General features: G+C 36.9%; 1 protein-coding gene across 1 annotated transcript in view; it reads right to left on the reverse strand.

Annotated features, from left to right (window-relative positions):
- Positions 1 to 13,553: 13,553 nt before the first annotated feature.
- Positions 13,554 to 27,277, reverse strand: part of LOC110568730 (cytochrome P450 2C19) — a 70,804-nt gene continuing 57,080 nt past the window's right edge. The window contains exons 7-9 of the mRNA XM_064374092.1: positions 22,211 to 22,398; positions 16,978 to 17,119; positions 13,554 to 14,105 (exon numbers count right to left, since the gene is read on the reverse strand). Coding sequence (XP_064230162.1) covers positions 13,924 to 14,105; positions 16,978 to 17,119; positions 22,211 to 22,398 — 512 coding nt within the window. The 3' untranslated portion in view covers positions 13,554 to 13,923. The remainder of the gene's footprint in view (positions 14,106 to 16,977; positions 17,120 to 22,210; positions 22,399 to 27,277) is intronic.

Consider the following 27,277-nt stretch of genomic DNA (forward strand, 5'->3'; position numbering starts at 1 on the left):
TGAAAACAAATTTGAACTTTTCTGACCTCAGTTTCTTTATTTGCAAAGCAAGGCAAATAAACATGCTGAATGTATTGATGTGAAGATTAATTTTAATCTGTCTACCAGTTGCCTGGGCCATTTCATGGCACATTGTAGGTTATCCATAAGTGGCAACCACAGTAATCATCATCAAATATACATATATACATATATATATATGTATAAATTTCAGGAATATTTAAGATTGTTCATTATAAAATAAAATATTTACAAAATACAAGGGTAGTAACAGTCTGAATATGGCACAGTATATGAACCAAATAGTAACTTATTTTATTGTTATTTACATCTCCATTCCCAGTTCCCAAAAGTCTATGTCTCAGTGTTCACTGTGTATTTTGACATGAAGTTTGTCCTGATGTTGCTTGGATATGAAATGGTGAAGGAAACTCTAACTGATCATGGGGAGGAGTTTTCTGGAAAAGGTATTTTCCCAGTATCAAAAAAACAAAAAACTAGTAAGGGGTTGGTAGGTGTGTGTGTGCCTTTGCATTGGTAATGAGGCAAAAGGGGAATGGAAAACAGACCCTTGAAGAGCTCCTAAAACAGAGCTTGGCTCATCCTTGTGGCTGTTGAAAATCAGCTCCCTGTTTCTTGCCTGGGATCTCCCTCCTTGTTCTGTTTCCCTTCCTGTTAGAATCATTTCTTGCAATGGAAATAGATGTAAGAAGATCTGGCTCTCCTTGCTCATGACCCTGTGGAATTGTGGCATTGTAAAGAAGAGCATTGGGGAAATATGTTTAAGAGGAAGCCCACCGTCTTGTGGAGGAGTTGAAAAGAACCAAGGGTGGATGACTCTACTCTGCATCACTGATCTTAACAGTTGGCTATATTCACAGATGACACTGGAAACGTTTCGATGGTGACTTGATCTTTCATTATAGATGGTTGTTGTCAGTCCTAATGTAGAGGAGGAATTATTTGGAGCAGAGAGCCAAGAGAGAGGCTGTGTACCTGTGCTGTGTTTATGCAGGCATAGCAGTGCATAAGTATCTTAATCCTTTTGCCTCAACTTTGTTTCTTTGTTTTCAAATAAGAAATTATGAACACAAGATTTGAGTTCATTTTCAGGAAGAGTTAAAGAACTACAATTTCTCTATAGCATAAATGTGGTTTATCTCTTCCAGAACACTTCACCAGAGAATACTTGAGATTATACTTCACTTGAGAATGCTTCTTAACAAAATACTAGCTAACATAATCCAACAGCATACCAAAAAGATAATCCACCATGATTAAGTGGGTATCATACCAGGATGCAAGGACAGTTTAACATATGCAAGTCAATAAATGTGATACATCACATATACAGAATTAAAAACAAAAATCACATGATTGTCTCACTAGATGCTGAAAAAGCATTCGACACAATCCAGCATCCCTTTATGATTAAAAGCCTCAGTAAAATTGGCATACAAGGAACATACCTCAACATAGTAAAAGCCATTTACAACAAACCCACAGCCAACATAATACTGAATGGGGAAATGTTGAAAGCACTCCCTCTGAGAACTGGAACAAGACAAAGATACCCACTCTCACCACTCCCCTTCAATATAATACTGGAAGTACCAGCCAGAGCAATTAGACAAGAGAAAGAAATCAATGGCATCCAAATTAGTAAAGAGGAAGTTGAACTGTTTGCTGACCATATGAGCATTGAAAACCCTAAATACCTCCTCCAGAAAGCTCCTAGAATGGATAAAAGAATTCAGCAAAGTTTCTGGATACAAAATTAATGTACACAAATCAATAGCTCTTCCATATACCAACAGCAACCAAGCAGAGAATCAAATCAGGAACACAACCTCTTTTACAATAGCTGCAAAAATAAAATAAAATAAAAGACTTAGGCATATACCTAACCAAGAAATCGAAACACCTCTGCAAGGAAAACTACAAAAGATACAAAACACTGAAATGTACATAGAACTAAACCGAAAAAAAGCTCACATAGCCAAAGCAAGACTAGGCAAAAAGAAGAAATCTGGAGATATCACACTACCTAATTTCAAACTATACTATAAAGCTATAGTCACCAAACAGTGTGATCCTGGTATAAAAATAGGAACAGAAACAAGTGGAACAGAATAGAGACCCTAGAAATAAACCCAAATTCTTACAGCCAACTGATCTTTGACAAAGCAAACAAAAACATAAAATAGGGAAAGGATACCCTTTTCAACAAATGGTGCTGGGATAATTGGCTAGCCACATGGAGGAGAATGAACCTGGATTCTCATCTCTCACCTTATACAAAACTCAGCTCAAGATGGATTAAGGACTTAAATCAAAGACCTGAAACTGTAAAAATTCTAGAGGATAACACTGAAAAAAAAACTTCTAGACATTGGCTTAAGCAACGATTTCATGACCAAGAACCCAAAAGCAAATGCAATAAAAAACAAGATAAATAGCTGGGACATAATTAAACTAAAGAGCTTTTGCACAGCAAAAAGAACAGTCAGCAGAGTAAACAGACAACCTACAGACTGGGAGAAAAATCTCCACAATCTATACATCTGACAAAGGACTCATATCCAGAATCTACAACAAACTCAAACAAATCAGTACGGAAAAAAACAATCTCATCAAAAAGCGGGCTAAGGACATGAATAGATAACTCTCAAAAGAAGATATACAAGATATATCCTTGAGAAAGATATATCAAGATATATCCTTGAGAAAAAAGGATATAAAGGAATGAGCAAAGTCTCCAGGAAATATGGGACTATGTGAAAAGACCTAATTTACGTTTGATAGGTGTACCTGAATGTGACGAAGAGAATGAATCCAAGTTGGAAAATACTCTTCAGGATATCATTCAGGAAAACTTTCCCAACCTAGCAAGGCAGGGTAATATTCAATTCCAGGTAATACAGAGAACACCACAAAGATATTCTTCAAGAAGACCAAACCCAAGACACATAATCGCCAGCTTTATTAGGGTTGAAATTGAGGAGAAAATACTAAGGGCAGCCAGAGAGAAAGGTCAGGTTACCCACAAAGGGAAACCTATCAGACTTACAGCAGATCTCTCAGCAGAAACCCCACAGGCCAGAAAAGAGTGGGGACCAATATTTAACATCCTTAAAGAAAAGAACTTTCAACCCAGAATTTCATATCCAACCAAACTAAGCTTTATAAGCGAAGGAAAAATTAAATCTTTTGCGAACAAACAAGTTCTTAAGAGACTTCACCACCACCAGGCCTGCTTTACAAGAGCTTCTGAAAGAAGCACTATACATATAAAGGAACAACCAATATCAGTCTTTCCAAAAATATATCAAAAACCAAAGAGCATTAACACAATGAAAAATCTACACCAACTAATGGGCAAAACAGCCAGCTAGCATCAAATGGCAGTATTAAACTTATATATATTCTAATTGGATAAAAAGCCAAAACCCATCAGTATGCTGCATCCAGACCCATCTCACATGCAACGATACACAAAGACTCAAAACAAAGAGAAGGAGGAAGATTTACCAACCAAACAGAGAGTAAAAATAAACAAATAAACAAAAAGCAGGAGATGCAATTCTCGCCTCTGATAAAGTAGACTTTAAAGCAACAAAGATCAAAAGAGGCAAAGAAGGACATTACATAATGGCAAAAGGATCAATGTAACAAGAAGAGCTAACGATTCTATACATCAACGAGACAGAAAATTAACAAGGACATCCAGGACTTGAACTCAGACTGGGAACAAGTAAACTTAATAAACATTTATAGAACTCTCCACTTCAAATACACAAAACATACATTACCACCTCACACCTATTCCAAAAGTGACTACATAATTGGAAGTAAATAATTCCTCAGTAATTGCATAGCATTTCATAGGTTTAAATGAAATATTGGTTGGCTGCTTGTTTGTTATTTTCTTCCCTTATTCCTTCCTGTCTACATCATTAAGTATAATTATTGGTATAAAAGAAGTTTTCAATACCCATTACTAAACTGCATTCTAGCCTGGGAAAGAAAGCAATACTCCCGTTCTCTCTCTCTCTTTCTCTTCCTTTTTCTTCCTCTTCTTCATTCGTTTTCTTTCTTTCTTTCTTTCTTCCACACACACACAAAAAAGGATATATAGAGCCTACATATACCAAAAAAAAATCCCAAAAGATCATTAGGCTAAAATGTATACTTTAGTCCATACCATCTGCTACATAAGTGGTTTGTGTAGACAGTAAAAAAAAAGAAAAAAAAGAAAAAATAGAAAAATAAAAGAAGATATACAAATGGCCAACAAACTTATGAAAAAATGCTCAACATCACCAATGATCAAGGAAATGAAAATAAAAACCACAATGAGATACAATCTCATGCCTGCAAAAATAGCTATAATCAAAAAATTAAAAAAAAAAAAAAACCAGTAGATGTTGGTGTGGATGCAGTAATCAGAGAACACTTCTACACTGCTGGTGGGATGTAAACTGGTACAGCCACTATGGAAAACTGTGTAAAGCTTCCTTGAAGAACTGAAAGTAAAACTATCATTTGATGCAGCAATTCCACTACTGGGTGTCTGTCCAGAGGAAAAGAAGTCATTATATGAAAAAGCTAGTTGCACACAAATGTTTATAGCAGCACAATTTACAATTGCAATATGATGTAATACTACTCAGCCATGAAAAGAAGTGAATTAACAGCATTTGTAGCTGGAGTAACTCAGTAATGGAAAATGAAACATCGTGTGTCCTCACTGATATGGGGGAGCTAAGCTATGAGGACGCAAAGGCATAAGAATGATACAACGGACGGTGGGGACTTGAGGGGAAGAACAGGAAAGGGGCAAGGGATAAAAGACTGCAAATATGGTGCAGTGTATATTGCTCAGGTAATGGATGCACCAAAATCTCACAAATAACCACTAAAGAATTTACTTAAGTAAACAAATACCACCTGTTCCCCAATAACTTATGGAAAAAATTAAAATTAAAAATAAATAAAGACAATTTGACATATTCCATTCTAATTTGGATGCCGTTTATATCTTTCTGTTGTCTAATTGCTGTACTAGGACTTACAGTATTATCTTGAATAACAATGATAACAGTGGGCATCTTTATCGTGGTTCGGATCTTAGAGAAAAGGCTTTCAGTTTTTTTCCCATTCAATATGATTCTAGTTGTGTGTCTGTTGTATATGGATTTTATGTTGAGGTATGTTCCTTCTAGCCCCAGTTTTTTTAGGGTTTTTTCATGGAGGGATGTTAAGTTGTATCAAGTGCTTTTTCAGTATCGATTGAAATTATTATATGGTTTTTAATGCTTCATTCTGTGAATATGATGTGTCACATTGATTTGACTGATTTGAATGTGTAGAACCATCCTTGCATCCCAGGAATAAATCCTGCCTGTTCATTATGAATAATCTTTCTAATGTATTGTTGAATTCACCTTGCTAGTATTTTGTAGAGAATTTTTTGCATCAGTATTCATCAGAGATATTGGCCTATAGTTTTCTTTTTTAATATGTCTTTGTCTGATTTTGGTATCAGAGTAATACCAGCCTCATAGAATGACTTTGGAAGTCTTCCCATCTCCTGTGTTTCTTAGAATCTTTTGAGTAGGATTGGTATTAATTCTTCTTTAAACGTTTGGTAGAATTCAGCAGTAAAGCTTTCACGTCCCAGGCCCTTGTTTAGTGGAAAACTTTTTATTTACAGCTTCCATCTTGTTGCCTGTTATTGATCTGTCCAGGTTTTTTATTTCTTCGTGGTTCAGTCTTGGTACATTCTATATATCTAGAAATATGTTTATTTCTTCTAGATTTTGTAATTTATTGGCATATAGTTGTTCATTGTAGCCACTAATAATCCTTTGAATTTCTTTGATATCAGATTTAATGTCTCCTTTTTTATTTCTGATTTCATTCATTTGGATTTTCTCACTATTTTTCCTTCTTAGTCTGGCTAATGGTTCATCAATTTTGATTTACTTTTCATAAAAAACAACTTTTTGTTTCATTGATGTTATGTATTGTTTTTTCATTTCAATTTTATTTATTTATATGCTGATCTTTATTATTTCTTTTATCCTACTAATTTTGGGTTTGGTTTGCTCTTGCTTTTCTAGTTCTTTAAGATGCATCATTAGATGGTTTATTTGAAGTTTTTCCTCTTTTTGACGTAGAAACTGATAACTATAAACTTCCCTCTTCATACTGGCTTTGCTGTAGCCCCTAGGTTTTGGTATGTTGTGTTTCCATTATCAGTAGTTTAAAGAAAATTTTCAATTTTTTTTTTTTATCTTTTCATGAACTCACTAGTCATTCAGGAACATACTGTTTAATTTCCATGTATATGTATAGTTTCCAAAATTCCCCTGGTTTCTGAGTTCTAGTTTTATTCCATTGCATTCAAAGAAGATTATTGATATTTTTCCAAATTATACTAATGTTTTAAGAATTGTTTTTTCACCTAACATATAGTCTATCCTTAAGAATAGTCCACATGCTGAAGGAAAGTATGTGCATTTATTTATTTTTTTTAATTATTCTTTAAGTTCTAGAGTACATGTGCAGATTGTAGATTGTGCAGGTTTGTTTCATAGGTAAACCCGTGCCATGGTAGTGGTTTGCATCCATCACCCCGTCATCTACATTAGGTATTTCTACTAATGCTATCCCTCCCCAGTTCCCCTACCCCCAGCTATTCCTCCCCTAGCCCCAACCCCCAGGCCCCAGTGTGCGATGTTCCCCTCCCTGTGTTCATGTGTTCTTATTGTTCAACACCTACTTATGAGTGAGAACATGCGGTGTTTGGATTTCTGTTCTTTTGTCAGTTTGCTGAGACTGATGGTTTCTAGCTTCATCCATGTCCCTGCAAAGGACATGAACTCATTGATTTTTATGGCTGCATAGCATTCCATGGTGTATATGTGCCACATTTTCCCTGTCCAGTCTATCATTGATGGGCATTTGGGTTGGTTCCAAGTCTTTGCTATTGTGAACAATGCCACAATAAACATATCTGTGCATGTATCTTTATAGTAGAATAATTTATAATCCTTTGGGTACATACCCAGTAATGCAATTGCTGGGTCATATGGTATCTCTATTTCTAGATCCTTGAGGAATCACCACACTGTCTTCCACAATTGTTGAACTAACTTAAACTCCCTCAAACAGTGTAAAAGCATTGCTGTTTCTCCACATTCTCTCCAGCACATGTTGTCTCCTGATTTTCTTTTTTTTCTTTTTCTTTTCTTTTTTTTTTTTTTTTTGAGACAGAGTTTCACTCTTGTTACCCAGGCTGGAGTGCAATGGCGCGATCTTTGCTCACTGCAACCTCCGCCTCCCGGGTTCAGGCAATTCTCCTGCCTCAGCCTCCTGAGTAGCTGGGATTACAGGCATGCGCCACCATGCCCAGCTAATTTTTTGTATTTTTAGTAGAGACGGGGTTTCACCATGTTGACCAGGATGGTCTCGATCTCTTGACCTCGTGATCCACCCGCCTTGGCCTCCCAAACTGCTGGGATTACAGGCATGAGCCACCGTGCCTGGCCCTGTCTCCTGATTTTCTAATGATCGCCATTCTAACTGGCATGAAGTGGTATCTCAATGTGGTTTTGGTTTGCATTTCTCTAATGACCAGTGATGATGAGCTTTTTTTCATATGTTTGTTGGCTGCATACATGTCTTCTTTTGAAAAGTGTCTGTTCATATCTTTCACCCACTTTTTGATGGGATTGTTTGTTTGTTTTCTTGTAAATTTGTTTAAGTTCTTTGTAGATTCTGGATATTAGCCCTTTGTCAGATGGGTAGACTGTAAAAACTTTTTTCTATTCTGTTGGTTGCCAGTTCACTCTATCGATAGTTTCTTTTGCTGTGCAAAAGCTCTTAAGTTTAATTAGATATCATTAGTCTATTTTAAGTTTTGTTGCCATTGCATTTGATGCTTTAGTCATGAAGTCCTTGCCCATGCCTATATCCTGAAATGTATTGCCTGGGTTTTCTTCTAGATTTTTTATGGTGTTAGGCCTCATGTTTAAATCTTGAATCCATCTAGAGTTAATTTTTGTATAAAGTGTAAGGAGGGGATAAAGTTACAGCTTTCTGCATATGGCTACCAGTTTTCCCAACACCATTTATTAATAGAGAATCCTTTCCACATTGCTTGTTTTTGTCTGGTTTATCAAAGATCAGATGGCTGTAGTCGTGTGGCATTCTTTCTGAGGCCTCTGTTCTTTTCATTGGTCTATATCTCTGTTTTGGCAGCAGTATCATGCTGTTTTGAGTACAGTAGCCTTGAAATATATTTCAAAATCAGGTAGCGTGATGCCTCCAGCATTTTTTGTTTGTTTGTTTGTTTGTTTGTTGCTTGCTTGCTTCCTTGCTTTTTTTTTGTCAAGTGCAAGGTAGTTTTTTCCAATTCTGTGAAGAAAGTTATTGGTAGCTTAATGGAGATAGCATTGAATCTATAAATTACTTTGGGCAGTTTGCCCATTTTCACAGTATCGATTCTTCCTAATCATGAGCATAGAATGTTTTTCCATCTGTTTGTGTCCTCACTTATTTCCTTGAGAAGTGGTTTGTAGTTCTCCTTGAAGAGGTCCTTCACATCCCGTGTTAGTTGTATTTCTAGGTATTTTATTCTCTTTATAGTGATTGTGAATGGGAGTTCACTCATTATTTGGCTCTCTGTCTATTATTGGTATATAGGAATGCTTGTGATTTCTGCACATTGATTTTGTATCCTGAGACTTTGCTGAAGTTGCTTATCAGCTTAAAGAGATTTTGAGCTAAGATGATAGGGTTTTCTAGAGATACAATTATGTCATCTGCAAACAAGGACAATTTGATATACTGTCTTCCTGTTAAAATATGCTTTATTTGTTTCTCTTGCCTAATGGCCCTATTCAGAACTTTCTATGTTGAATATGAGTGGTGAGAGAGGGCATCCTTGTCTTGTGCTGGTTTTCCAAGGGAATACTTCCAGTTTTTGCCAATTCAGTATGATATTGGCTGTGGGTTTGTCATAAATCGCTCTTATTATTTTAAGATACATTCAACTGATATCTAGTTTATTGAGAGTTTTTAACATAAAGTGCTGTTGAATTTTGTCAAAGGCCTTCTCTGCATCTATTGAGATAATTGTGTGTTTTTTATCTTTGGTTCTGTTTATGTGATGGATTATATTTATAGATTTCCACATGTTGAACCAGCCTTGCATGCCTGAGATGAAGCTAATTTGATCGTGATGGATAAGCTTTTTGATGTGCTGTTGCATTTGGTTTGCCAGTATTTTATTGAAGATTTTTGCATCCATGTTCATCATGGATATTGGCCTGAAGTTTTCTTTTCTTGTTGAGTCTCTGCCGGGTTTTGGTATTGGGATGATGTTCATCTCATAAAATGAGTTAGGGAGGATTTCCTCTTTTTGTATTGTTTGGAATAGTTTCAGAAGGAATTGTACCAGCTCCTCTTTGTACCTCTCGTAGAATTTGGCTGTGAACCCAGCTGATCCTGGATTTTTTTGTTGTTGGTGGTGGGCTATTAATTTCTGCCTCAACTTCAGACCTTTTTATTGGTATATTCAGGAATTCAACTTCTTCCTAGTTTAGTCTTGGGAGGGTGTAAGTGTCCAGGAATTTATCCATTTCTTCTATATTTACTGGTTTATTTTGCATAGAGGTGTTTGTAGTAATTTCTACTTTGTATTTCTGTAGAAATAGTGGTGACATCCCCTTTATCATTTTTTCTTTTTTATTAGTCTGGCTAGCAGTCTACACATTTTGTTGATCTTTTCAAAACACCAGCTCCTGGATTCATTGATTTTTTTTTTTGAAGCGTTTTTTGTGTCTCTATCTCCTTCAGTTCTACTCTGATCTTAGTTATTTCTTGTCTTCTGCTAGCTTTGGAATATATTTGATCTTGCTCCTCTAGTTCTTTTAATTGTGAGGTTACTGTGTACATTTTAGATCTTTCCTCGATTCTTATGTGGGCATTTAGTGCTATAAATTTTCCTCTAGACACTTCTTTAAATGTGTCCCAGAGATTCTGGAATAATGTTTCTCCATTCTCATTGTTTTCAAAGAACATCTTTATTTCTGCCTTCATTTCATTATTTACCCAGTAGTTATTCAGGAGCAGGTTGTTTAGCTTCCACGTAGTTGTGCAGTTTTGAGTGACTTTCTTAATCCTGAGTTCTAATTTGATTGCACTGTGGTCTGAGACACTGTTTGTTATAATTTCTGTTCTTTTGCATTTGCTGAGGAGTGTTTTACTTCCAATTATGTGGTCACTTTTAGGGTAAGTGTGATGTGGTGCTGAGAAGAATGTATATTCTGTGGTTTAGGGGTGGACAGTTCTGTAGATGTCTACTAGGTCTACTTGGTCCAGATTTGAGTTCAAGTCTTGGATACACTTGCTTCTGTCTTGTTGATCTGTCTAGTATAGACAGTGCAGTGTTAAGGCCTCCCACTATTATTGTATGGGAGTCGTCTGTCTCTTTGTAGGTCATTAAGAACTTGCTTTATGTATCTGGATGCTCCTGTATTGGCCCTTTTGATCTTGGTTGGTTTAATGTCTATTTTATCAGAGACTAGGATTGCGACACCTGCTTTTTGTTTTCCTCTCCATTTGCTTGGTAAATCTTCCTCCAACCCTTTATTTTCAGCTGGTGTGTATCTTTGCATGTGAGATAGGTCTCTTGAATACAGCACACCAATGAGTCTAGACTCTTTATCCAATTGCTAGTCTGTGTCTTTTGATTGGGGCATTTAGCCCATTTGCTTTTAAGGTTAATATTGTTATTTCATCCTGTCATTATGATGCTGGCTGGTTATTTTCCTTGTTGGTTGATGCAGTTTCTTCATAGCGCTGATGGTCTTTACAATTTGGTATGTTTTTGCAGTGGCTGGCACTAGTTTTTGTGGGCTTTTTTTCCATGTTTAGTGCTTCCTTCAGGAGCTCTTGTAAGGCAGGCCTAGTGGTGTCAAAATCTCTGAACATTTGCTTGCCTGTACAAGATTTAATTTCTCCTTTGCTTATGAAGCTTAGCTTGGTTAAATATGAAATTCTGGGTTGAAAATTTTTTTCTTTAAGAATGTTGAATATTGGCCCTCACTCTCTTCCTGCTTGTAGAGTTTCTGCCAAAAGATCCACTGTGAGTCTGATGGGCTTCCCTCTGTGGGTAACTCAAGCTTTCTCTCTGGCTGCCCTTAACATTTTTTTATTCATTTTAACCTTGGTGAATCTGATGATTATATGTTTTGGGGTTGCTCCTCTCAGGGAGTATCTTTGTGGTGTTCTCTGTATTTCCTGGATTTGAATGTTGGCCTGCCTTGCTATGTTGGGGAAGTTCTCCTGGAAAATGTCCTGAATGGTGTTTTCCAATTTGGTTTCATTCTCCCCATCACTTTCTAGTACACTGATCAAATGTAGATTTGGTCATTTCACATAATCCCATATTTCTTGGAGGCTTTGTTCATTTCTTTACACTCTTTTTTGTCTATTCTTGTCTTCTAGCTTCATTTCATTGAATTGAAATTTAATCTCTGATATCCTTTCTTCCACTTGATTGATTTGGCTATTGATACTTGTGTATGCTTCACGCAGTTCTCATGCTGTGTTTTACAACTTCATCAGGTCATTTATAGTTCTTCTTTAAGCTGGCTATTGTAGTTAGCAATTCGTCTAACCTTTTTTTCCAGGTTCTTAGCATTTTTGCATTGGGTTACAACATGTTCTTTTATCTCAGAGGAGTTTTTTATTACCCACCTTCTGAAACCTACTTCCATCAATTTATCAAATTCATTCTCTGTCCAGTTTTGTTCCCTTGCTGGTGAAGAGTTGTGATCCTTTGGAGGAGAAAAGGCATTCTGATTTTTGGAATGTTTAACCTTTTTTCACTGGTTTCTCCCCATCTTCATAGATTTATCTACCTCTAGTCTATTATGTTGGTGATGTTAATACTATTTCTTTCTGTTTGCTAGTTCTCCTTCTAATAGTCAAGTCCTTCTGCTACAGGTCTGCTGGAGTTTGCTGGAGGTCCACTCTAGGCCCTGTTTTCCTGGGTATCACCAGCAAAGGCTGCAGAACAGCAAAAATTGCTGCCTGTTTCTACCTCTGGAAGCTTCATCACAGAGGGGCACTCACCAGATACAAACCTGCTGTATGAGGTGTCTGTCAGCCCGTACTGGTGGGTGTCTCCCAGTCTAGATACACTGGGTGTCAGGGACCCACTTGAGGAGGCAGTTGTTCCTTGTCAGAGCTTGAACACTGTGCTGGGAGAACTGCTGCTCTCTTCAGAGTTGTCATGCAGGGACATTTAAGTCTGCTGAAGCTAGTCCCACAGCCACCCCTTCCCCTATGTGCTGTCTCAGGGAGCTATGGTGGGCTCCACCCATCTTGAACTTCCTGGCAGCTTTGATTACACTGTGAGTGTGAAACCGCCTATTCAAGCCTCAGCAATGGTGGATGCCCCTTCCCCCATCAATCTCGCTTCCCAGGTTGACCTCAGACTGTTGTGCTAGCAGTGAGAATTTCAAGCCAGTGATCTTAACTTGCTGGGCTACATGGGGGTGGGACCTGCTGAGCCAGGCACCAGAGAGAATCTCCTGGTCTGCCAGTTGCAAAGATCATGGAAGAAGTGCAGTATCTGGGCCAAAATGCACCATTTCTCCTGGTACAGTCTCTCATGGATTCCCTGGCTAGGAAAGGGAAATCCCCCAACTCCCTGTGCTTCCCAGGTGAGGCAATGCCCCACCTTGCTTCAGCTTGGTCTTTATGGGCTGCACCCACTGTCCAACCAGTCCCAATGAGATGAACCAAGTACTTCATTTGGAAATGCAGGAATCACTGCCATCTGCATCAATCTGGCTGGGAGCTGCAGACTGGAGCTGTTCCTATTGGATCATCTTGCCAGCAATCCTAGTGATCTGATTCTTTATTTTTAGATAGTAATGACACTCTAAACACCAGGACAGGCACGGTGGCTCATGCGTGTAATCCCAACACTTTGGGAGCCTGAGGCAGGTGGATCACAAGGTCAGGAGATTAAGACCAATCTGGCTAACATGGTGAAACTCTGTCTGTACTAAAAATACAGAAAATTAGCCAGGCATGGTGGCATACACATGTAATTTCACCTACTCAGAAGACTGAGGCAAGAGAATCGCTTGAACCCGGAAGGTGGAGGTTGCAGTGAGCCAACATCATACCACTGTACTTCAGCCTGTGCAACAGAGTGAGATTTTCCCTCAAAAAAAAAAAAAAGGAATACCAATGTGGACATGTGAATTCTAATATTTAATGCCCATTCCTCCCTATAGCTGATCATTTGAATATTTCCCAACAGGTTGGAGCTTCCACTGAACACATTTTCAAGTGAAATACTAAAGTAACTCTAAATTTTGGTAACAGCCAAAATAGCTTCCCTAACCTCATCCTCTTTGTCGTTTCTGCGATTATGATTTTGAGAACCAGCGTGGCCTCCTGAAACTATATTTTCTTTCATTTTTTCCCTGCATTATGCATAAAAGAAGGAAGGTCTAATAAACTGACCCAGCAAATAATAATGCTTTTTATTTAGAACATGTAGAGGAGAAATGCCTTTGAATTATAATATGCAAATCATCTTTCTCTATTTAATAATGCTAACATATTAATAACTCAACATTAGATAAGTACAAGCATTGTGTGGCAGTTAATCCAACTGTTACAGAGTATGGGGAATAGCAGATATATCTGCACAGTGAAACTTAGGAAACTCTCCTTAATGGAAGTTAAATGTTCACTAGATCTTCAAGAAATGGAAAATGCGAGATGACAGGTCAGAAAAGGCATCACAGATAGTGAAAGGTGGATAACACCCCAGAGGAAAGAGAGCTGCAGGGATAGCACAGCAGCAGCCAGACCATTTGCATTTCTTCAGATAGGAATGAAGCGCAACTGATAGAAGGGTGGCACAGAAGCAAATCCATTGACAACTGGAGTGGTGTCAAGGTCCTTGGGGTCAACCAGAGGTTTCAGGTTAAAGTTCTGTAAAATGGAGGTCAGGAATAAAAACAGCTCCATGCGGGCCAGGCCCTCTCCCGCACAAATTCGTTTTCCTGAAAATAACAAACACAGAGAGTAGTTACTCCTCATGTGTAATTGTGACAGTGACAAACACTGTCTATGTAACTGGCACAAACAGAATATGCAATAACTTTTGGTGAGTGGTAGAAGGGATGAGTAGATAGATCGGTGGATGGGTGAATGTATGAATGAATGAATGGATTGTTGAATGGATTAGCAATGAATGGATGGATGGATAGTCAACTGAAAAATGAATGGACATACTTACTTTTCACCTAATATCAGATCTTAACAGCACCCTGTATTCAACAGATATTTACTGAGTATCAGTGAAATGCCAAGCACTTCATTAAAATCTTTCTTTAGAAACATACATTCCTTGTCCAGTGGGTTGAAATGAGAAGGGCTTAGAGGAGGAGACTCATATTGCATTTCCTTTTGTATTTCTGGCTCAATATGCAGCCAAAGATTTTTTTCCCTAGGTATTTTCGGGAAAAAAATGTCTAAACATGTCACCCCCTTACTTTAAAATTTTAAATGGCTTCCCTCTCTGTCCTATTGGATAAGGTTCAAATGGCTTGACCTGGACCTTCACGTTCTGTTTCCAGTCTGATGATCCATATCACTCCTTACACTCTTCACATTCCCTACTCTCAGCTCTAGGCATAGCCACTCTTTGTCAGTCTCCAACACACCATGAGGTTTCAAGTTTTATATCATGCTGCTCCTTTTGGCAAAGATAAACTTTTCTATTACCACAGTCAGTACATAGGTCAAATTTTATCTCCTTTTTTGCCCTTTTTCTGATCTCCTTGTGCAATAAAATGTTGCTTTCTCTGGGTTTCCTCAATATCATATTCATGTTTCCATTGAAAAATGTGCTATGCTGGGGTCTGTTGGGGGGAAATAGGGGAGGGACAGCGGGGGGTGGGGAGTTGGGGAGAGATAGCATGGGGAGAAATGCCACATATAGGTGAAGGGGAGGAAGGCAGCAAATCACACTGCCACGCATGCACCTATGCAACAATCTTGCATGTTCTTCACATGTACCCTAAAACCTAAAATGCAATAAAATAAATAAATAAATAAAATAAAATAAAAAGAAAAATGTGCTATGGTCTGAAGATGCCTCTCCAAAATTCATATGTTGAAGCATAATCCCCAATGCAACAGTACTAAAAAGTTGAGGCCTTTTAGGAAGTGAATAAGTCAGGAGGGCTCTGTTCTTGCTAAAATAATAACATCAAGAGATGCAAGGAAGCCATTTCTCCCCTTCTGCCTTTTTTGCCCTTCTGCCATATAAAGATAGAGAGGGGCATTATCTATAAGGAAGAGACCCTCAGCAGGCCCTGAACTGACTGACGCCTTGATTTTGGAACTCCCTTCAGAAGTGTGAGAAATAAATTTCTGTTATTTATCAACTGCCTAGTCTTGGGATATTTTGTTATGGCAGAAGAAGCAGATAGCATGGATCACCTAGAATCATAATTCCTGATTTACTTACTTATTTACTTACTTACTTATTTGTGTGCTGATATGGTTTGGCTCTGTGTTCTTATGCAAATCTATGTCAAATTGTAATTCCCAATGTTGGGGGACTTACATAGTGGGAGGTGATTGCGTCATGGGAATATCCCCCTTGCTGTTCTCATGATAGTTAGGGAGTTCTCAGAAGATCTGCTTGTTTAAAAGTATATAGCCTTTCCTCTTTGCTCTCTCTCTCCTGCTCTGTCATGGAAAGATGTGCTTGCTTCCTCTTTGTCTTCCAATATAATTTCAGGTTTCCTGAGAACTCCCAGCCATGCTTCCTGTACAGCCTGTGGAACTGTGAGTCAACTAAATCTCTTTTCTTCATAAATTACCAAGTCTCAGGTAGTTCTTTATAGCAATGTAAGAATGGACAATACATGTACTAAATCTGAGTGCTTCAAGGAACATTTCTTTCCTTGTTGTCTTGGTATCTGCAGTTCCAGATAAAGCAGACATCAAAGGTCACAGAAGAAAGGAAGAGATTCCATCACCAGACACTCAGCCCACACATTTCAGGTGTGGAGATACAACATTCAAGATACATGGCATGACTGGAGGAAGAGCATAGTGCTCTGCATCACTGCAGAGTATCCTACTACATTCCCAATGTCCCCCTGATCCCATCCGTGGTTATTTGGCAAAGGTTCTAACATCTTTATATAGAGCCAATGTCCTGCTCCTGTGGCTTATTATCTTCTTTAAAAGCCCTGCCTTCTCTTCTTTTCATCCTCTCTGCCTCCTTTGAGGTAGCTCAAATAGTCTTTACTGCTATTAAAATGTTACTTATGTCTCACTGTAGGGTATGAGAGAACAAGAAGCAGACAGCTTTTCCATCTACCTCCCAACTCCGCACAGCCTGTTCTTTCCTATATCACAGCCTCAGTCCTATTGAACTACAATGATCTGTTTACTCTGCTTTCCAAACTCACAAGAGTGCATTTTAAGACCCTATTGTTTGCCTGAGGATAATATTATCCTACAAGCCCAGCCTGATGGGTGAGGGACACCATGTGGAAGACACTCAGTGAAGTTGTGGAGTGAGATAACTTTCTCATGGCTAGTGGGAAAATGTTACTAGTTTTATCTTCTAGGAGGAGTTTTTGGGCACCTCAGTGGTGTACCTTGAGGCAGAATTCAACCAACCTATACTTCAGCTTTCTCAATTTGGAATAATTGGATTAATTCCCCAAAGCCTACTAATCTGGCCCAAAAATGAGGATGTATCAGGATTGGGGAGCAAATGGGCATTCAGAACAGTGCTCTTGATCATGTACAAAGAGTAATTGTACCGCTGCAGAGGAGGCACATGTAAGTTCCAACGGATCCAAAAAGTTACCTTGTAACCTGAAACACAAGGAAATCAATTTATATTACCTGTTGAGAAAGGCATGAAGTAGTCACTTTTCTTAAAATTGCCACCTTCATCCAGAAAATGATGAGGGTCAAACTTCTCTGGGTTGGGAAATTCTTTGTTGTCATGTAGCACAGAAGACAGGGAAGTTAATATGGTTGTGCCCTAGAAACAAGAGACATAGATGAACTGAGCTATAAAGAAGTCATGAAGTTTGGAGAAACAATGGTAATTACATAGTTAAATCTTTTGATGTATAGATGAGGAAATGCCATTCCAAAGAAGAGCAGTAGCATTCCAAGACAGATAGACCAAGTAAGAAAAGGCATGAGCTTAAAGCCAGTGACAATAATCTTGCTAAAGTGCCCTGCAATCACATTTGAAGCCCTGAGTACTTGGGTACCTGGGTACAACCTTCTGAATCTGTTCTCCTTTCCATTAAGCTTGGAAGCTAGTGGCTGTCCACACTTGCTATTATATTCCAACACTTGTTTTCACAAATCTTATGTGCAGAGTATGATTTAAAGCTGAAGTCTCTGTCGACACAGAAAATGGCCGGAGTATCTGTTCACAAGGCATTTGTGAATAAACATATGATTGGGTTTTAAATGACGTCTTCTGGGATGGTAACAAGTATAGTCACAAGTATAAAACTATTGAGTGCTCATCATTGCCATGCAGTTTGTCTGTCTTCATTTAAAGTTAGGGGAGAGGTATTCATTACAGATTAATTCTAGCTTAAAAATACAGAAGAAATGATGAAATTTTTAAAATTATCTTTTTGTAACCGTTCAGGTCAAGATCAACAGATTAGGCAAGGATCATTAATGAAAGATAAAACTATTGGATGTGTGACTTAGGAAGCAAGGTGTTCAGTCTAAAAGTACAATGCCATCAATTTTTATAATTTACACATAAAAAGCAGAATCTCTTCAATGGAGAGATCTGGCAGAATTCCAACTTACTGGGTGAGGATCTTAGCATAACCAAAAATGGCATAGGTGACATTATATTCTACTGTGATTCAGTAGAATATTCAAAGCACTATGTAGTTTTTTTGACAAAATCATAATTGGAATATAAAATCTGGAAAACAATGATAGAAAACCAGCCCTAGAAAAATGCAGCCATCAAAAACGATGAGTTCGCGTCCTTTGTAGGGACATAGATGAACCTGGAAACCATCATTCTCAGCAAACTGACACAAGAACAAAAAATCAAACACCACATGTTCTCACTCATAGGTGGGTGTTGAACAATGAGAACACATGGGCACAGGGAGGGGAGCACTACACACTGGGGTCTGTTGGGGGGAAATGGGGAGGGACAGTGGGGGGTGGGGAGTTGGGGAGAGATAGCATGGGGAGAAATGCCACATATAGGTGAAGGGGAGGAAGGCAGCAAATCACACTGCCACGTATGCAACTTTGCAATAATCTTGCATGTTCTTCACATGTACCCCAAAGCCTAAAATGCAATTAAAAAAAATAGAAAAATTTAAATAACGGCCTCAACTCTTTGCAGAGATCAACATACTGAAAGGAAACAGATAAATTGGACTGTTCTTGATTACAGGAGATTAAAATGACAAGATACCCAAATTATGTGCCTGTTTCTTAACTGGAGAATGAATTTCAAGAAAAAAAGTGATTAAATATTCTTAAAATATCGGGAAATTTTAAATATAAGCTGTATATTAAATAATTTATTGTATGAATAACTCCACAGTATGAATGCTATAATTATTATGTAGAAGAATACCATTGTTATTGGGCTATACAAACTGCAGTACTGAGGTATAGATAGAAGGATGAACAGATATCAAAGTAGATATATATAGACTCTGCCATATGTACATATACATATATGTGTGTGATGTTATTTATTTTTAAAAATTTTATAATACAAAGGTGAGGGAAAATTTTACCCTCTAAGTTTTCATATAAATAAAGTCCATAATTTTGTTTTTAAAAATATTACCTTGAATATTTATAAACAAGTACTATAATAAAATGTTTTAAGATACCAAAGCAGATTTATTTCAACAAATGTTACTTGAGTAACATTTAATTATAGACTTTGAAGCATGACCACTATTACTCCATACTAAAAATAAAAATTAATTTGAAACATGTCATTGATCTAAATGTAAGAGCTAAACCAAAAATTGTGGGGAAGTTAAAAATCAGTCTTTGGAATCTTGTGCTGACAAATATTCTTTAAATAGGACACGAAAGCACAAATCAATCACACATCTTTGAAGAAAATTCCATTGGACAGGAATGTCTTATATTGGGCATCAATAAACAATACTCCCTGCACAAGTCCATCCCACCACTTGTTTTTGTATAGTATGTGAGCTAAAAACATTTAAATTGAACAAATGCAAATAATAAATAACATTTTAGAAACAAAATTTTATAGGAAATTTACATTTCTTCCTATAAATATTGGAACATATTAATCCTCATTTATTTGCATATTGTCTGTGACTGATTTTGTGCTACAATAGCAGATGTCAAGAATTGCAACAGAAACCCCATGGCCTGAACAGTCTAAAATATTTACTATTCGGCCCATTACAGAAACAGTTTGCCAACTTCTGTCTCAGACTATTATCTCCACCTACATAAGTGAATTCAGTCTGTAGCAGAACTCATTTATCTGATTTGTAAAGATGGTAGAATTGGCCACATAGTGCTGCATTTTTCTGTACTGGACTGTTCCGTGAAGAAGGAATTCAGTGGGTAATTCCCTTGGGTTCTGGGTTCTCGGGGCTCAAAAGACACTAGACACAGCATGAGCTGCCCTGAAGATGGGTGAATGAAGAAGTTCATCAGATGCAGCATTTCCCTCCAGCAGGTCACCAAAGCTGATGCAGTGGATGGGGGAGACTGGCAACTCCTGCCTGATTCTGCAGTATATTTTCTCATTTAGCTCATTATTGTAGAAGAAGCAAGTTTCATTACTATTACCCTCAGACACTAATTTTGAGAAACAAAAGTCTTCTCCTGGTTATCAACTGTGTTTGTGAAAACAGAGTGCATTGAAGTCTTAACTCTTGTACAAAATCAGTGATCATCGGGGTAAGCCCCATAATCTCTCAGTAAATTATCAATTCTGTCTTCTTCAAAAGATGACATTAGTAATTGCAACTTTACCAATCTCATTGATTTTTCCCTTTGAAAATACAACTTTCAGTAATATTATTTTTAATTTTACTAATAATGTGTCTTGGTTTAATTGGAAAAAGTAGGTTTGAGATGGCAACCAGTGTCTGGATGAATACAGAAACCATGTGATAGAAGGCACTGTAAAGCTGCCAAGACAAAAATTGGGCTCAAGTTTCCAGAGGTAGGGGAATCTCAGAGCGCTAAGAAAACACTGACAGTCAGTTTTTGACTGGGTTCACATTATGTCCAATTCTGAATCATGACAAGTGTCATGTCATTATGACTGTCTATGGGAGAGGAATGAATCTTTCTTTGAAGAATATAAATAGCCTCTCAAATTCTGCACTTTCTTACATATAACATCTGGTATTTAACCAAAAGTCATCAGGCATTTCAAAGCTACAACTAAGTGATCACAAGAAGAAAAGTTAGGAGAGGAGAAGGCAATAAAAACAGACTTACATTAGGAAATGTTTCTCGCCTAGTTTTATAAGGCTGGCATAATCTTGATATCAAAAATTTTGAAAATTCTGAGAAAGAAAATTACAAACCAAATCTCTTGTGAATGTAAACACAGAAGTCTTAAACAATATGAAGAAAATGAATTCATCTCTATGTGCATGCTTATTTCTATTTAGTAAGGAATGTGAGGCCAATATATCTAATCTGATACTGTGTGGATATTTGTCCCCTCCAAATCTCATGTTAAAATGTGATTCCCAATGTCAGAGGTGGGGTCTGGTGGGAGGTATTTGGGACATGGGATGAATCCCTCCTGAGTGGCTTAAAGCCCTTCCCATGATAATAAGTGAGCTCTTACTCTGTTAGTTCACACATGAGCTGTTTGTTTAAAGTCACTTCTACTCCTTTTTCTCTTGCTCTCCCCTCTTGCCATGTGGCATGCTTGCTTCCCCTTCACCTTCACCCATGATTGGAAGCTACCTGAGGCCCTCACTAGGAGATGTCCATGTCATGCCTCTTGCACCGCCTGCAGAACTATGAGTCAAACTAAACCTCTTTCATTTATAAATTACCCAGCCTAAGATATTCCTTTACAGCAATGGAAATGGACTAACACACAACCATATAAATAGATGCAGAGAATGGATTTGATAAGATTTTACACACAATTATGAAAAATATACACACATACACACATATATATATATAGGCAAAAATACTCATATATATATACATATATGAGGGCAAAGTTCCCTAATCTGATAAAGAATATCTACCAAAATCTACTTTAAGCATCATTCTCAATATTGAAATATAAAACTTCGACTCCTTTCTGCAGATTAGAAATGAGAAACAAAAATGCCCACTATCACCAATTCTATGAAACATTCTCCTGGAAAGTGTGAAATTCAGCCCATGAGAATTGGAAAATAAAAAATAAGAATCCAAATACAGTATAATGTATGTATAAATTTCAATAAAGCTAGAGATAAATTATGAACAGTGATTAGTAAATTTAGCAAAGTTGATAGATTAAGGTTATCAGATGATAGAAACTAATTATGTTCCAATATACCAAGTACAAATAAATCAAAAGGCATTTTATAAATTTATAACCACAAAAATATTAATTATCTTGGAAAAAAACAAAGGTTTGTAAGCCATGGCAAAATCACAACATTACTGGGAAAATTAAGAAAGCCCAAATAAATTGGAAGCATAATTATATTCAGGAATGGAAATGTTCAGTGTGTCAAGACGTCGGTTCTTTCCAAACTGACCTATAAATTTAATGTCACCCTGACAGAAATTCCAGCCCAATTCTTTGGGAATCTGACAAACTAATACCTTTAAAAATTATCTTGAAATATAAGCACCTAAGAGAAGCCAAAACAATCTTGAAGAAAGAGAATAAATCTGGAAATCACACACTGCCAGGCACTAAGAGCTGTTACAAATTTTATAGCCCCAAACAGGAAACAATAGAAAGTCCAATTAAACTGCCACATATATGAGTTATGCATTTCTTTCACCCTATGATGGTCAAGATTAAGAATCATACTCTGAATTTGGGGACTTCAAGAACATGCAGTGTAAGAGAGTGTAGGAGAAACAAACTTACCTTGGGAATAAGGTAGTTTCTGAATTGAACATCACTGGTCACTGCATGGGGCAGGTTGGTGGGGATGAGGTCAATGTATCTCTGGACCTCATGCACCACAGCATCTGTGTAGGGCATGTGGCCCCTGTCCTGCATGGAAGGGCTCCGGTTTCTGCCAACCACACGTTCGATCTCTTCCTGGACTTTAGCTGATAAGACACAAGTAAGAACTGATGGAAAAGGAGGAAAATAGCACATTTGTTGTAACAACTCAGGAGTACATGAATCATGATGAAGGAATCCAAACATTATTATAAATTTAAATTATGGTGCTAAAAGTGTATATAAACTTAAACAGAAGAACTGTTACAGATGCACAAATGTGTGACTGTGCCATGAACTTGGTATTAAGAAAAATCTGTTCACATATAAGCAGAGAAAAGTATCTTCAATAAAGGAATACAGGAAGGAATGAAAGAAGGAATAGAAGTCCACAAAACAACCAGAAAGCAGGAGTAAGTCCTTACCTATCAATAATAATATTGAATGTAAATGGACTAAAGTCTCCAATCAAAAGACATAAAATTATTGGATGAAAAAACAAGAACTATTAATCTGTTTTCTAAAAGAAACATACTTCACTCATAAAGACACACATACTCTGAAAATAAAAGAATGAAATGAGAGAGTGCATGCCAATGGAAATGAAAAAAAAGAACAGGAGTTACTATATTTAAAGCAGACAAAATTTCAAGACAAAATTTATAAGAAGATATAAAGATCACTATTGGTGATAAAGCGGTCAGCTTGGCAAGTGGATGGAACAATTTTAAATATATATACAACTAACAATGGAGCACCCAGATACATAAAAGAAATATAATTAGAACTAGAGAGAGATAGGCCCCAATACGACAATGGCTGAAGACTTCAACACCCCACTTTCAGCACTGAACAGGTCCTCCAGATAGAAAATCAACAAGGAAACATTGAAATTCATCTGCACCATAGACCAAATTGATCTAATAGAGATTTGCAGAATATTTTACCCAACTGGTACAGAATACACATTCTTTTCCACAGCACATTATGTCCACATGGTCAATTCTTGATAACAATCAAGAATTGATCATATGTCAGGTCACAGAAAAAGAAGACAGTGTGGTGATTCCTCAAGGATCTAGAACTAGATATATCATTTGACACAGCAATCCCATTACTGCGTATGTACCCAAAGGATTATAAATCATTCTATTATAAAGACACATACACATGTATATTTATTGTGGCACTCTTCACAATAGCAAAGACTTGGAACCAACCTGAATGCCCATCAATGATAGACTGGATAAAAAAAAAATGGCACATATACACCATGGAATACTATGCAGCCATAAAAAAGGATGAGTTTCTGTCCTTTGCAGGGACATGGATAAACCTGGAAACCATCACTCTCAGCAAACTGACACAAGAACAGAAAACCAAACACCACATGTTCTCACTCATAAGTGGGTGTTGAACAATGAGAACACATGGACACAGGGAGGAGAACATTCCACACCAGGGCCTGTTGGAAGGGGGTTTATAGGAGGGATAGCAGGGGGTGGGGGGAATTGGGAAGTGATAGCATTAGGAGAAATACTTAATATAGATGACAGGGTGATGGATGCAGCAAACCACTATGGCACGTGTATACCTATGTAACAAACCTGCACATTCTGCACATGTACCCCAGAACTTAAAGTATAAAAAATAAAAATTTTAAAAAATATACAAAGAAACTGAAATAATATCAGGCATCTTCTCTGACCACAATGTAATAAAAACTAGCAATAAATAACAAGAGGAATTTTTGAAACTACACAAATCAATGGAAATTAGACAACATGTTCATGAATGGCCAGTGGGCCCATGAAGAGATTAAAAAGGAAATTGAAAATTTTCTTAAACAAATGATAATGGAAACACAACATACCAAGACCTAGGGACTACAGAAATATCAGAACTAAGAGGGAAGTTTACAGCTATAAGAACTTACATCAAAAATGAAGAAAAATTTCCAATAAACAATCTAAATATGCATCCTAAAGAACTAGAAAAGCAAAAGCAAATTAAACACAAAATTAGTAGGTAATGAAGATCAGAGCAGAACTAAATAAAATTTAAGTGAAGAAAACAAAAGATCAATGAAACAAAAAGTTGGTTTTTTGAGAAGTTAAACAAAATTGACAAACCTTGAGCCAGACTAAGAAAAGAAACAGAGTATATTCAAATAAATAAAAACAGAAATAAAAAAGGAAGCATTACAACTGATGCTGCAGAAATTCAAAGATTATTGGTTATTATGAGCAATTATATGCCAATAAATTGGAAAATCTAGATGAAATGAACAGATTCCTAGACAAACATGGCCTACTGAGATTGAAGCAGTAAGAAATAAAAAACCTGAACATGCAATGACCTGCACCAAAATAAAACCTGTAATAAAAAGTATCCCAGTAAAGAAAACTCCAAGACTAGGTGGCTTCACTGCTGAATTTTAACAAACATTTAAAGATACCAATCTTACTCAAACTATTCCAAAAAAAAAAAAAAAAAAAATAGAGAAGAGGAAAGTACTTCCAAACTCATTCTATGAGGCCAGTATTACTCTGATACCAAAATCAGACTAAGACACATCAAAAAAAGAAAATATACAGGCCAATATACCTGATGGATACTATGTAAAAACCCTCAACAAAATGCTACCAAACCAAATTCAACAATACAGTAGAAAGGTCAGTCATGATGACCAAGTGAGATTTATCTCTGGGATGCAAGGATGGTTCAACATGTTCAAATCAAGCAGTGTGATATAGCATATCAACAGAATGAAGGATAAAAACCATATAATCATTTCAGTTGATGCTGAAAAGGTATTTGATAAAATTAAACATCACTTTATGATAAAAATTTGTTAAAAAAATACTTGGGATAGAAGGAATACACCTCAATGTAAAAACACTATATGACAGACCCACAACTAGTACTGTACTGAATGGGGAAAACTGAATGCCTTGCCTCTAAGATTGGGAACACAACGAGGATACCCAAGGTCACCATTGTTATTCATCATAGTACTAGATAACTTAGTAAGAGGACTCAGACAAGAGAAAAATATAAAGGCTATCCAAATTGGAAAGGAAGAAGTCAAAATATCCTTGTGTGCAAATGATATAACCTTATACTAGGAAAACCCTAAAGATTCCACAAGATAATTATTATAACTGATGAAAAAATTCAGTAAAGTTTAAGGATATAAAGTCAACATAAAAATCGGTAGTGTTGTTATATGCCAACAGTGACAAAGAGAAAAAGAAATTTAAAAAGTAATCCAATTTACAATAGCCATGCATAAAATTAAATACCTAGGAATTAACTTAACCAAAGAAATAAAAAAATCTCTATAATGAAAACTATAAAACTCTGAGGAAAGAAATTTAAGAGGACACAACTAACGGAAAAATATTTCATGTTCAGGGATTGAAAAAATCAATATTGCTAAAATGTTTATACTACCAAAAAAATCTACAGATTTAATAAAATCCCTATCAAAATACCAACAGCATTCTTTACAGAAATAGAAAAAAATAACTCCTAGAATTTATATGGACCCAGAAAACACTAAGAATAGTCAAAACTATCCTAAGGAAAAAGAACAGAACTGGAGGAATCACATTATCTCACTTCAAATTATACTACAAAACTACAGTAACTAAAACAGCATGGTATTGACATAAAAACAGACACATGTACCAATGGAACAGAATAGAGAATCCAGAAACAATTTCACACACCTAGAGTGAACTCACTTTTGACAAAGGTGCTGATTTGGTTTGGCTGTGAACAAACCAGAAATCTCATCTTGAATTGTAGTAATTCCCACACGTCAAGAGTGAGGCCAGGTGGGGATAACTAAATCATGGGAGTGGCTTCCCCCATACTGTTCTCATAGTAGTGACTGAGTCTCACAAGATCTGATGGTTTTATAAATGGGAGTTCCCCTGCAAAGTTCTCTGCTTGCCGCCATGTAAGACGTGACTTTATTTGCTCCTCATTTGCCTTCCACCATGATTGTGACGCCTCTCCAGCCACATGAAACTGTGAGTTAATTAAACTTCTTTTCTTTATAAATTATCCAGTCTTGTGTATGGCTTTATTAGAAGCATGAGAACAGACTCACACAGATGCCAAGAATATATGTTAGGGAAAGACAGTCTCTAATAAATTTAAAATGTTTTCTTGGGAAAATTTAATATACCACACAGAAGGATGAAACTGGACTCATATCTCTTGCCATACACAAAAATCAAATAAAATGGATTAAAGACTTCAATATAACACCTCAAACTGTGAAACTACTATAGGAAAACCCTAGGGAAAACATCCAGGACATTGGTCTAGGCAAAAATTTCTTGAGCAATACCCCACAAGCTCAGACATTCAAAGCAAACATGGGCAAATGGGATCACATCAAGTTAAAAAGCTTCTGCACAGCAAAATACATAATCAACAAAGGGAAGAGACAACCCACAGAATGGAGGAAAATATTTAGAAACTACTCATCTGACAAGAGATTAATAACCAGAATATATAAGGAACTCAAGCAACTCTATAAAAAAAGATGTAATAATCCAATCCAAAAGTGGACAAAAGATTTGAATAGATGACTCTCAAAAGAAGACATAAATAGCTAACAGGCATACGAAAAGGTTGTCGACACCACTGATCATTAGAGAAATGAAAATCAAAACTACAATGAGATGTCATCTCACTCCAGTTAAAATGGCTTATATCCAAAAGACAAGGCAATAACAAATGCTAGTGAGGATGCGGAGATAAGTGGATCCACATACAATGTTGGTCAGAATGTAAATTAGTATGACCACTATGGAGAGCTGCTTGAATGTTTCTCAAAAAACTAAAAATAAAGATACCATATTATCCAATAACCCTACTGCTGCGTATATGCTCCCAAAAAAGGAAATAAGTATATCGAAGAGACATCTGCACTCACGTTTGTTGCTGCACTGTTTCCAAAAGCCAAGA

This window comes from Aotus nancymaae, unplaced genomic scaffold (assembly GCF_030222135.1).
Source record: "Aotus nancymaae isolate 86718 unplaced genomic scaffold, 86718_ANA_hifiasm-v0.15.2.pri h1tg000010l, whole genome shotgun sequence".
Lineage (NCBI taxonomy): Eukaryota > Metazoa > Chordata > Mammalia > Primates > Aotidae > Aotus > Aotus nancymaae.